This window comes from Neofelis nebulosa, chromosome 15 (assembly GCF_028018385.1).
Source record: "Neofelis nebulosa isolate mNeoNeb1 chromosome 15, mNeoNeb1.pri, whole genome shotgun sequence".
Taxonomy (NCBI): Eukaryota; Metazoa; Chordata; class Mammalia; order Carnivora; family Felidae; genus Neofelis; species Neofelis nebulosa.
In genome coordinates, this window is record NC_080796.1 from 5,480,369 (window position 1) to 5,493,887 (window position 13,519).

Consider the following 13,519-nt stretch of genomic DNA (forward strand, 5'->3'; position numbering starts at 1 on the left):
GCCGCCACAAAGGATCTGAAGAGAGGACTGTCATCATCTTCCCATGTCTGTGTTTCCCCTGGACACCCCGCCCAGCCCTGCTCAGAGCAGGAGACCTGGGCAGTAGCCTGGGCTCTATCACTGACTTGCCTGAGTGTGACCTCAGGCAAATCGCTTTCCCTCTCTGGGCCTTAGTGTCCCCCCCACCCCCCTCCCCCCAGGAAACAGTCCCTGTGCAGGCCATTCTGATGGCCCCAGTCTTATTTCTGGTACTTTCAGCAGCGCTTCATTGAGTATTTTCTTATCTTCTGTCTTACACAGCAGACTGGGAGGGAGCTCACTCTGGTGTATCATAGGAGCATAATCGACGTTGATGGAAAAACTGAGCATCTTGTAAGAGCTACTCCTTATTGGGTATCTGCTGGGTGTGAGACCAGTGTGAAGGTTTACCTTACCTAATCCTTGTGGAAAAAACCCAAGAAGTGAGAGTTCTGGTTACTGTGACTCCACAGAAGGAATACTCCAGCAGCCTGAGGGTTAAGAGCCCGGCCCAGGTTATGTTGCACACAAGGAGAAATCCCGAGAGGTTTGGTGCAACTGCTTGTCTTGGTTTCTTTTTGTTGGCAATTATTTGACTTTCTTCAAGACCTTATGATTACACTTTTTCTTTTAAGGAGGCTCCACGCCCAACGTGGGGCTGGAACTCCCAACGTTGAGCTCCAGAGTCCCATGCTCTACTGAATGAGCCAGCCAGGCGCCCCAGCGATTACGTGGCTTTGAACGGAGGCCCACCCTACTGCCTAATCTGCCCATGGGTTTAATATATTCTGGGCGAGCATCTCGGAAATATCTTCATTTTTGCTTGCACACACTACACTTTTGTTTAGACTGCAATAAGTTAATTAACTGTTCAAGCACTGGAGACATGCCTCGCGTCTTTCTGACAATGGCTCGTAAGGCACAATGGAGCAGAGACACCACAGGGAGCCCCTGCAGGCCTCACCCTGCCGTGACATCACCCTTCCTCCCTCATCCAAACACTGGGGTTGGAGTTAGAGAATCATGATTTTTATCCCGTTCTATTCCTCTAAATCTTCAACGGGTGAGCATGGCCGCACACTCTGAAGTATGCCTATTATTTTCTTTGCAAATAGAGATGTCCAGGATAAAAAAAAAAATTAGGCATATATACATTCTCACATTAACATTTATGCGTATACACACATGTACACATGCAGACGTATATATATATATAGACCTATATATACACATACAATATATAAACACACACACACACACACACACGTATATATGTAATTTAAATAAACACATCTCACTTTAAAAAGAAATCTGGGGGCGCCTGGGTGGCTCAGTCGGTTAAGCATCCAACTTCGGCTCAGGTCACGATCGCATGGTTCATGGGTTCGGGGCCCGCATCAGGCTCTGCGCTGACAGCGTAGAGCCTGCTTGAGAGTCTCTCTCTGCATCTCTCTTCCTCTCTCTCTGCCCTCCCTCTGCCCACACACTCTCTCTCTCCAAATAAACTTAGGTGTTTTTTTTTTGTTTGTTTTTGTTTTTTTTTGCCAAGGTCACCCAACAAACAAACGGCAGAGGAGGGATTCGAACCCAGGTCTGCCTGGCTGCAAAGGGGCTAACCTGACAGCACTGGGCTCCCAGGTCACGACATGTGCTCCCATGGGTAGTGCCTCCAGCCATCTGGATGAAGCTGAGGGCCGACCAGGTCTCCTCGCTCTGGCCTCTCCTCGGGGCCAAGAGCGCAAGAGGGGAGATACAGCACGTCCTCCACTGTGAGACACTCCAGTCATGGAATGAAAAGGTTTTCAGGCAGAAAGAAACATCCCTGCTTATACATACACATGGATCAGAAGCTGAACCCTGACTGTGGGCACACGTAAAACGTGTGTCTGTAGCCATTGTGGAAGGACAGTAAGAACCTGGCAGCATGGTTATCTCTGGAATCTTGTGAGCACAGCTGGTTCAAGGATACAAGTCAAGCTCCGAGCCCTAGGCCTGCCTCCTCTGCTGAGCCAGCTGGACATGATCCTTTAGGATGGATCAATGGCTCCCAATTCCCTATGGTTTTAAAGCCCATCCATCCTCCCCCTTCATTTGGCAACAGCCACAGGCAGGGTGAGGAAAGGGTGCAGAGTGTGTCGTCAGATGCACGACCAGTATCACTAGGGGGATGGGCAGCCGTGAACTGAGCCCACAGGAGGGGAAGACAGTCCCTCCAGAGTGAGCAGTGACCAGCTCTTGCTGGGTACACAAGCCATTCTTCCTTTCTTCTCTCGACTTCTCCGTGGTTCCAAATTCCCTCACAGAGCCCCCCGGGGATCCAAACATAACTTCAGAGTCACAAAGTCAAAACACGGTGTGAGAATCCTTGGACAAAGACGCCACTCCCCCAAGGCAGCCCACAGAGAAAGAAGCCCCTCTCCAGGTCAGGGTCCACGGACTCACCACAGAAGGAGATGATGTGGCTGCTGTCCTCGTGGGCGAACTTCCGTGTGACTGCCTCCTCCATGATCTGCTTCACCTGCAAGGGCAGAGGCAGTTGGACGGGGAGACCCAAACGCGACCCAGGGTGCGGTCATCCCCAAGGCCTGTGTCGCCTTCCTGGCCCTCTGAGGCCACCTGGGGTGCTTTGATAACTTGTCTCCTTCCATGCCCTCCTCATGGCGCCTTCGGTAAGTCTGAGGCCTGGGGCCTGTGAGAGCATCGTGTTTTGCTGAATTATCTCTTCAGGCTCTCTGCGTGGCTGGTTCTTCTCAGGTGTCACACGAAATGTCATCTTCCTTGAGCCACTCATCTGACACAGCCCTCCCCTGACACCACTCACACCTCGTTACAGTCCATTCTGGGTACATATGCTACTCCTGTCCTGTAAACTTGCTTACTATTACCTTCTTCTAAGATGTAAATTCCCTGAGGCCAGGGCCTCACCTATCTTCTTCACTTCTGTATCCATGGAGACCAAAACAGTGCCTGGCACATAGCAGGTGCTCAATAAATATTTTTGGAAGCAAGGAGGGAAAGGAAAGGAAAGGAAAGGAAAGGAAAGGAAAGGAAAGGAAAGGAAAGGAAGAAAGGAAGGAAGGAAGGAAGGAAGGAAGGAAGGAAGGAAGAAAGAAAGAAAGAAAGAAAGAAAGAAAGAAAGAAAGAAAAGAAAAGGAAAGAAAAGAAAAGAAAAGAAAAGAAAAGAAAAGAAAAGAAAAGAAAAGAAAAAAGAAAAGAAAAGAAAAGAAAGAAAAGAAAAGAAAAGAAAAGAAAAGAAGGAAGGAAGGAAGGAAGGAAGGAAGGAAGGAAGGAAGGAAGGGGAAACAAGCATATAAAAGAATCAGGAAGGTATAGTGATAAATCAGGCCTGGAATCTAGCATCTCTGGGTTCCAATCCCTGCTCAGGCACCTCCAGTTGGGTCTGTGACCTCAATTTGGGAAACCGAGGCTCAGCAAAGTGAAGCAAACTTGCCCAGAGAAGTAAAGCTGGCCCAGAGCAGACACCGAATTCCAGGCTGTCTGACTCCCTGGGGGTGTGTTTTCCTACTATCCTCACACGCTCAACAAATCTTTTTTGAGAGCCCCTGATGCACCAGGAGTGAGCGACACAGTGCTGAAAGGGCAGCCGTGCCTCTGCTCACAGAGATGACTCACCAGTGGCCTGAACACCCTTCTGCTTTGCTGGATTCTGGCCCCCGGTCTGCCCAGCCCCCAGTCTGCCCAGCCCCCAGTCACCATGGGGCTTTAGCCATGCATTTCTCCTCTCTAGAGGCTCAGTTTCACCACCTTGAGGTTGAGAAGGCCAAGAGAGATGACCTCAAAGGCCGGTCCCAGCTCTACATCGCCAGGGCTGCGACATGGGGTAACAGGAGCAGTTCTGAATCCAACCCCTCCATGAGCAGCCGCTCCCTTCCTGGCTGCCCCGTGACCTACTCGGCCTCAGCCAAGCCAGCTCAGCAGTGCACCCACCAGAGAGCGATCGCAGGCTCTCCATGCCCCTCTCCCCTTCCTTGCGGGTGCCTCCTGGAGGGGAAAACAGAACTCAGAGCATCCCTGGCCATGCCCTGCAGTGTCTGCCCCACACAACTGAGTCAGCACTCACCCTGTGAACAGCGCTGACCTCTGAGCTCAGCGAGCTCTAAGCTGGGCTTCGCCAGCGGCATTTCCAAGTCTGAAAACTATCTAGCCAAAGCCCTGGAACCGGCACTGTTTACACGTGTGGAAACTTGAGGGTTGGGAGGCAAACTGGCCTACTGAAGGCCACAAAGCTCAGAAGCCATGGCTGGACTTTTGGCTCAGGACTTTTTTTTCCCCCCATCTCAGCTCCAGCTGCCATATCCTGGCCACTGTGGCTACTGATTGTGTTTCCACAGGCAAATCACATCACCTCTCTGAACCTTAGTTTTCTCGCTGGGTGAAGGGCGTACAGGAACAGCACCTGCCTCATGGGGCTGCGGGAAGACTGAAGGTAACGCACACCATGTGCTGAGCACAGAGCCTGGCGCACAGGGTGCCTGCAGTGTTACTTGCCTAAAACCTCACTTGGTCTCTCTATTCTGGCTGAAACGGTAACCTGTTCAGGAGAATAAAATTCCCCTGCTTCGGGGCGCCTGGGTGGCGCAGTCGGTTAAGCGTCCGACTTCAGCCAGGTCACGATCTCGCGGTCCGTGAGTTCGAGCCCCGCGTCAGGCTCTGGGCTGATGGCTCGGAGCCTGGAGCCTGTTTCCGATTCTGTGTCTCCCTCTCTCTCTGCCCCTCCCCCGTTCATGCTCTGTCTCTCTCTGTCCCAAAAATAAAATAAAAAATGTTGAAAAAAAAATTAAAAAAAAAAAAAAATTCCCCTGCTTCAAGGGTCCCCACAGTGGCTGCTCTCGAACACCCATCAGATTGATAAGCCCAGAGCCCGATGCGGGGCTTGAACCCATGACTGTGAGATCATGACCTGAGCCTTAAGACTCTTTTTTTAGGGGCACCTGGGTGGCTCAGTTGGTTAAGCGTCCGGCTTCAACTCAGGTCACGATCTCATGGTCCGTGAGTTCGAGCCCCGCGTCGGGCTCTGGGCTGATGGCTCAGAGCCTGGAGCCTGCTTTCGATTCTGTGTCTCCCTCTCTCTCTGCCCCTCCCCCGTTCATGCTCTGTCTCTCTCTGTCTCGAAAATAAATAAACGTTAAAAAAAAAATTAAAAAAAAAAAAAGACTCTTTTTTTAAAAAACGCTTATATATTTTTGGAGAGACAGAGCACAACTGGGGGAGGGACAGGGAGAGAGGGAGGCACAGAATCCAAAGCAAGTTCCAGGCTCTAAGCTGTCAGCACAAAGCCCAACGTGGGGCTCGAACGCATGAACTGTGAGATCATGACGTGAGCCGAAGTCGGTCCCTCAACTGACTGAGCCACCCAGGGGCCCCCATAAGCGACTCTTAAATTCAGAGAACAAACTGAAGGTTGCTGGAGGGGAAGTGGGTGGGGGGATGGGCTAAATGGGTGATGGGCATTAAGGAGGCCGCTTGTTGGGATGAGCACTGGGTGTTGTATGGAAGCCAGTTTGGCAATAAGTTATATTAAAAAAAAAAAAAGAGAGAGACACTCAACTGACTGAGCCACCCAGGTGCCCCAAACCATACAGAGTCTCCAACAACCAACGGGTCAAAGAAGAAATCACAAGAGAAATCAGCAAGTATCTTGAGACAAATGGAAAGGAAAAGGCAATGTATCAGAATCCAGGGGATGTAAAGAAAGCAGGGTACAAGGGGCATCTACAGCTGGAAGTGCTTATGTTCAAACAACAAGGAAGGTCTCCAATCAACCGTCTAACTTGACACCTCGAGGAACTACAGAGGAACAAACAAAACCCAAAGCTAGCAGAAGGAAGGTCATCGCAATGCCACAGCAGAGATAAACAAAAGAAAGAAAAGAAATACAAGGGTAGGTTTTAACAAAACCAAGAGTTGAGTCTTCCAAAAGATCAGCAGGATTGACAAACCTTTAAGCCAGACTGACTAAGAGCAAAAAGTAAGAGAGAGAGAGAGAGACTCGACAAAAATCAGAATTAACACCAATCCTCCTCAAATTCTTCTAAAATAATAATAATAATAATGGAAGAGGAGGGAATACTTGCGTTGCATGAGGCTGACATTACCTTGGAAAGCAAAGCCAAGCAAGTCATGACACAAACACTGGAGACCAATGTCTCCAATGAGTGACTCCATCAGAAGGCTCAACAAAGGGGCGCCTGGGTGGCGCAGTCGGTTAAGCGTCCGACTTCAGCCAGGTCACGATCTCACGATCCGTGAGTTCGAGCCCCGCGTCAGGCTCTGGGCTGATGGCTCGGAGCCTGGAGCCTGTTTCCGATTCTGTGTCTCCCTCTCTCTCTGCCCCTCCCCCGTTCATGCTCTGTCTCTGTCTGTCCCAAAAATAAATAAAAAACATTAAAAAAAATTAAAAAAAAAAAAAAGGCGGCTCAACAAAACACTGGCAAACAGAACTCGGCAGGATCCGGAGAGCTCCACATGTGCCATGACCAAGTAGGACATTCTGCTAAGATGCAGCGAGGGCTCAAGACACAAAAACCGACCAACCCAAGACACCAGCATTAACATACGAAGAGAAAAGTACCACATGGGCATCGCGGCTGATACAGAAAAAGAATGTGGCAAAATTCAACACCGTTCACCATAAAAACTCTCACCAAACTAAGAACAGGAAGAAACTACCGGTCACGTATGAAAGTCATGTAGGAAAAACCCAGAGTTACCATCCCATGCGATGGTGGAAGACCGAAAGTTTTTCCTTCAAAGTCAAGAGCAAGACAAAGACCCCTCTGCTCGCCTCTTTTACTTCATGTAGCATTGGAAGCTCTAGCCAGATGAATTAGGACAAGGAAAAGAAACCAAAGGTATGCAAATTGGAAAGAAAGAAGTGAAATGATCTCGGTTGATCTTATGCGCGGAAAACGCTAGAAACTCCACATGAAAACTGTTAGCAGTCATAAATAAATACAGCAATGTTGCAGGATACAAAATCCATACGTGAAAATTAGCTGTATTTCTAAACACTACCGATAAACAATCCCAAAACAAAATGTTAAATATTCTGTTTACAACAGCATCAGAAACAGGGGTGCCTGTGTGGCTCAGTCAGTTAAGCGTCCAACTTCAGCAGAGGTCGTGAGCTCGCGGTTTCTGAGTTCGAGCCCCACGTCAGGCTCTGTGCTGATATTACGGAGCCTACTTCGGATTCTCTCTCTCTTCCTCTCTCTCTGCTCCTCCCCTGCTCATGCTCTCTCTCTCTCTCTCTCTCAAAAATAAAGAAACACTAAAAAAAAAAGTAGCATCAAAAAGAATAAAATACTTAGGGATAAACTTAACCAAGGAGGTGAAAGACCTGTATATCGAAAGCTACAGTAAACCTGCTGAGAGAACTTTATTATTATTATTATTATTATTATTATTATTATTATCGTTATTTTTAATGTTTATTCATTTTTGAAGGAGAAAGAGACAAAGCATGAGCAGGGGAGGGGCACAGAGAGAGAGGCAGGCTCCAGGCTCTGGACTGTCAGCACAGAGCCCGATGCAGGGCTCGAACCCACAAGCTGTGAGATCACGACCTGAGCCGAAGTTGGATGCACAACCGACTAAGCCACCCAGGCACCCCAAGAGAACTTTTTAAAGATGCAAATAAATGGAAAGGCTTCCCATGTGTTCAGAGATTGAAAGACTTAATATCGTTGTCAATAAAACCCAAAGCAATCTACGTGTAATCGCCATCAAAATCCCAATGGCATTTTGTTGATGTTGTTTTGGCGTGGTGTTTTTGGTTTTGGTTTTGTTTGCTTTTTGCAGAAAAAGGAAAATCTATCCTAAAAGTCATAAGGACTCCCATGAATAGGCAAAGCAATCTTGAAAAGGAAGAACAAAGCTAGAAGTTTGGTATTTCCTGACTTCAAACCTCATTATAAAACTATGGTAATAAAAATACTAGCAAATTTTGAGGTACCAGCATAAACACAAGTGGTGAAGAACAGAGAGCCCAGAAATAAACCTTCATGTCTATCAGTACATATGAAACGATTTTGACAAAGATGTCAAGACCATTCAGTGTGTGTGTGGGGGCGGGGCAGTCTCCTACAAATGCTCTTGAGAAAACTGGATGTCCACATGGAAAAGAATGAACTGAGACCCTCACCTGTACCATACACAAAAATCAACTCGAAATGGATCAAAGGCCTAAATACCAGAGCGAACACTACAGAATTCCTCAAAGAAAACATAGCAGAGAAGCACCATGATTTGGCAACGATTTCTTGGCTGTGACACCAAAAGCAGAGCGGGCAAAAGTAACATGAAATAAAATGGACCACGTCAAAGTAAACAAACAAACTTGCGTACATCAAAGGACACAATAAACAGAGTGAAAAGGCAACACCCATGGAATGGGTGAAAATACCTGCAAATCGTGTATCTGCTAAGGAGCTAACGTCTAGACTGTATGATGCGTTCCTACAACTCAACAACAAAAAACAACCTGATTCCCAAATGGGCAAAGGTCCTGGACAGACACATCTCCAGAGAAGATAAACAGATGGCCAACAAGCACACGCAAAGATGCTCAACATCATTCATCATCAGGGAAGTGCAAATCAAAACCGTGATGAGATACTGACTGCCTCACACCTATTAGGATGGCTCCTATCGAAAAATGGAAAATAACAAGTGTGGGTGCACATATGGAGAAATCGGAACTCTGGTGCATTGCTGATGGGCACGTGAACTTGTGCGGTTCCTAAGGAAAACAGGATGGCAGGTCCTCAAAAAATTAAGCAGAAAATTCCCATCTGATCCAGCGGTTCTCTTCTGGGTATATACCCCAAAGGACTGAAAGCAGAGTGTTGAAGAGAGATTTGCACACCCGTGTTCACGGCAGCAGTATCCACAACAGCCAAGGGCAGAAACAACCCAAGTGTCCATTGATGGACAAATGGATAAACAAAATGTAGCAGACACATTCAAGGCAATATAACTCAGCCTTAAAAGGGAGGAAGTTCTGGGGCACCTGGGTGGCTCAGTTTGTTGAGTGTCCGACTCTGGATCTTGGCTTGGGGCGTGGTCTCATGGTTTGTGGGATAGAGCCCTGTGTCGGGCTCTGCACTGATGGTGTGGAGCCTGCTTAGGATTCTCCCTCCCTCTCTCTCTCTCTCTCTCTCTCTCTCTCTCTCTCTCTCTCTCTCCCCCTCTCTATGCCTGTCCCTCCTTCCCTCTCTCTCTCTCTCAAAATATACACATAAAGTTAAAAAAAAAGGAAGGGAATTCTGACACCTGCCAGTACATGCGTGAACCTTGAACATGTCACGCTAAGTGAAATAAGCCAGGCACAAAGAGACAAAATACTTATGAGCGGTGCCTAAAGGAGGCAAGTTCATAGAGACAGAAAACAGAATAGTGGTTGCCAGGGGCTGGGGGGAGGAGAGAAAGGAAAATTATTACTTAACGGGTACAGAGCTGTAGTTTTGTGAGATGAAGAGAGACTGACCACACAACAATGTGAATGACTCAGCACTACCGAACTTAAAAATGATGAAGGCAAAATTTTATGTTGTGTATTTTACCACAATTTTTACAAGTGTGGATACTGTGTATTAATATAGTGTAAATAAATATTTTGCAGTTGATTTAAAAAATAATTTGATGTTTATTTTTGAGAGAGAGAGTGGGGAAGGGTCAGAGAGGGGGAAGCAGGCTCCAGGCTCCATGCTGCCAGCACAGCAAGGTGGAGGCTATCAGCAGGTAGAATGGAGAGAATAAGTCCCGAGAGTGGCACTTTGTGAAGTTCTCTCCTGCCTGCCTTGCCTCATGGGATCATCCCAACAGTTCAGGGTAATACTCTCCCCATGTACAGAGGAGGAAAACTGAGGCTCTGGGGAGGAGGACACTCCGTGCAATGGACTGAATGTTTCAGTTCCCCCCCAGATTCCTATGTTGAGATTCTGATCCCCAGTGTGATGGGGGTATTATGAGGCGGGGCCTGTGGGAGGTGATGAGGTCATGGGTAGGATCGGTGACCTCAGGAAAGAGACCCTGGAGAGCTCCCTTCCCTCTTCTGTCATGTGAGGACATAGAGAGAAGACAGCTGTCTGTGAACCAGGAAGCGGGTTCTCAGCAGACACTGCTGTTCTCAGCACAACAAGGAAGTTCCAGGGGTGAACCTGGTACCTAGAACTATAGACAGAGAAGCACAAAAACAAGGGTCTGCAAACCGTTTCTGTAGAGATCTACGGAGTAAGCATTCTTGGCTTTGCTGGCCACTGGTCTCTGTCTCAAGTATTTAACTTCACCCTTGGATCCGGAGAGCGGCCATATGCCAATGAATGAGCGTGGCTGTGTTCCAATAAAACTTTATTTACAAAACTAAGTGGAGAGCCGGGTTTGTCCTTTGGGCAACAGTTTGCTGACCGTGAAATAATAAAAAACCATGTACCTGTTGGTCTTGGCCCCCAGTTCCCCGCACAGAGCTCCTAAAACCCTGGTAATTTCCTAAGTGATCACAGCACTAGGGGCATCTTCTATTCTACCAGTTGATCTTTGACCTCAGTTCCTGACACACAATTTCTAAATCCCTTGGACTCTCCTGGGTGAGAGGAATGTGCTTTGTTCTAATGAGGTGATGCCTGGCGGGCGCCTGGATCGCTTCGGGATGGGGACTGGTCACCAGAAAGACCAAGCTATGATGAGAAGCTTGGAACTTTCAGCCCCATGCCTCATTCTCGCGGACGGGGACAGGGAGGCAGACTGAGTCCACTCTTCACCATGTCTGTGTTAATGAAGCCTCCATAAAAACCCCCAAGTATGAGGCTTGGACAGCAGGCTGCCGAACATGGAGGTGACGGAAGGGCGTCACAAGATGACATGGAGGCTCTGTGCCCCTCCCCCAGACCTTGCCCTACGCACCTCTTCCATCTGGATGTTCATCTGCGTCCTGTATCGTACCTTTTTGTCACAAACCGGTGAACCTAAGTGTTTCCCTGACTCCTATGAGCAAATGATCAAACCTAAGGAGGGGGCTAGGGGAACCCCAGTATGTGGCCATCAAGAAGTACGGGGATGGGGCGCCTGGGTGGCTCAGTCGGTTAAGCGTCCGACTTTAGCTCAGGTCATGATCTTGCAGTTCGTGAGCCACATTGGGTTCTGTGCTGGCAGCTCAGAGCCTGGAGCCTGCTCTGGATTCTGTGTCTCCCTCTCTCTCTGCCCCTCCCCATATTTGTGCGCACGCGCTCTCTCTCTCTCTCTGTCTCTCTCAAAAATAAATAAATAAATGAAACCAACAAAGAAGTACAGGTGACAATCTGAGACTTGCACCTGAAGTGGGGGACAGTCTTGCAGGACTGGGGCCCCTCACCTGTGGGACCTGACACTGACTCCAGGCAGCTAGCGTCAGACTCGGTTAAGGGGCGGCCACCCAGCTGGCATCGAAGAACTGCCTGAGGTGTAGCAAACCCACACACCTCTGGTGTCTGCGGGATCGTCCAGGAAGAGCATGGGATCAAGGAGAAACACACAGGAGTGTGTTTCTCCAACTCACTGATCCTGCGTGAGAATGAATGTCTGGCACCACTGGCCTGGCCCAGGCTGCCCGCCCCGGTGTCACAGAAGGGGACAGCACGGGGGGGAGGGCTAACGCAGCTGACCACCCCACACACAGGGCCAGCCCTCTCTCAGGCAGCTTGTAGCCCTCCTGCCAATGTCCGCCTGCCCCTCAGAGGCGGCCATCTGCCCGTCGCGTGCCAGAGTGACTGTGACGCAGGGGCCCTTCTGTCTGCCCGCGTCCTCCCCCGTGGCTAGTGCAGTGACCGCCAGGACCCACGAGCTCCATCCACAAAAGGTTGCCGGAATGGAAAATCCCTAAGCTCTAAGTTCTGGCTGTGGCTGCGAGCACTGCCCCGAGGGGCCTCAGTTTACCCCTCTGGCCTCAAAGACCTACCCAACTCCCACTTTCCAGGATGCCTTCACCTCCCCAGCTGTGATGGGCTCAACTGTGTCCCTGCCCCCCAATCACATGCTGAAATCTTAACCCCTAGGACCTCAGGATGTGATCTATTTGGAGCCAAGATCTTTACAGAAGTAATTATGTCACAATGAGGTCATGAGGGTGGGGCCTCACCTGGTGTGACTGATGTCCTTATAAGAGGAAACTGGGATGCAGACCACCACAGAGGGAAGGCCACATGAAGACACGGGGAGAAGAGGGCCATCCACGAGGAACGCCGGGAACAGAGCCTTCCCTCGTGGCCCGCAGAAGCCAACCCTGCTGACATCATGACCTTGGACCTCCAGCCTCCAGCACTGTGAGAAAATACATTTCTGTTGTTTAAGCCACTCAGTGTGTGGTACCTTGTTATGGTGGCCAGGGCAGACTGGTACTCCCACCATCCGTATCCGCAGCATCCTTCTCCCTCTGAATGAGCTCTTCTGTGCCAGCGAACGAATGGATGAATGAATGAATGAATGAATGAGTGATGAATTAGTTCTAGGGTTACCTATGTCATTAACTCACTATACCCTCTCCACAGCTCTGTGAGGCTTGGTTCTATTTTTATTAAAAAAAATTTTTTTTAAGTTAGTTTACTTTTGAGAGAGATACAGAGAGAAAACACAAGCAGGGGAGGGGCAGAGACAGAGGGGGACAGAGGATCTGAAATGGGCTCTATGCTGAGAGGAGTGGAGAGCCCGATGCAGGGCTTGAACCCACAAACCATGAGATCACGACCTGAACCGACTTTGGACGCTTAACCCAACAAGCCACCCAGGCACCCCATGGTTCTACTTTTATACCAATTTCTCACACCATGAGAGTTAAGATCAGAGAGATTAAGCAACAAACCCGAGGTCACACGGTGAACAGGAGGCCGAAGCAGAGGGTCAACCCAGGCTCTGGATGCTATTCTAGAAGCTTCAGCCAATGGCTTGTCTTTGAAAATAATAATAATGCTCCAACTTACCAAATGCACAGCACTGGGCTAAGCATACATGGTGTCATGGACTGGATGCTTGTGTCCCCAAAGATTCACATGCTGAAGCCCTGCCCCAGCCCCCGTGTGATGGTATTTGCAGGTGGGGCCTTTGGGGGGAAATTATGGTTGGATGAGCTCATGAAGGTGAGGCCCTCAGCATGGGATTGGGGTCCTTAAAAAAAGAGGAAGAGGAGAAGAGCACAGGGAAAAGGTCATCTACAAGCCAGGAAGACAGCCCTCGCCAGGAACTGAATGGGCTAGCACCTTGGCCCTGGACTTCTCAGCCTCCAAACTGCAAGAAATCAATGTCTGTTTAGGCCACTCCATCTGTGGTGTTCTGCTTCGGCTGCCTGAGCTGAGACACAGGGCCGGCCCCCCATAATCCTCACAACACAGTTCCCAGGTGGCCACCACCAGGCTACTTGACAGACAAGTGCAGAGGTATTGGTTACTGCCTAGCCAAGGGCATCAGAAAATCCAAGGTCACCTTGCTGAGGTTTGTATGCTGGTCAATCTGA

The 13,519-nt window shown here is 49.1% G+C and overlaps 1 protein-coding gene across 4 annotated transcripts in view; it reads right to left on the minus strand.

Moving 5' to 3' along the window:
* Nucleotides 1-13,519, minus strand: part of LOC131495887 (small G protein signaling modulator 1-like) — a 48,139-nt gene that overhangs the window by 7,326 nt on the left and 27,294 nt on the right. For all 4 annotated transcript variants that reach the window (XM_058701058.1, XM_058701057.1, XM_058701059.1 and 1 more), the window contains one exon: nt 2,461-2,536. In XM_058701058.1, coding sequence (XP_058557041.1) covers nt 2,461-2,536 — 76 coding nt within the window. The remainder of the gene's footprint in view (nt 1-2,460; nt 2,537-13,519) is intronic.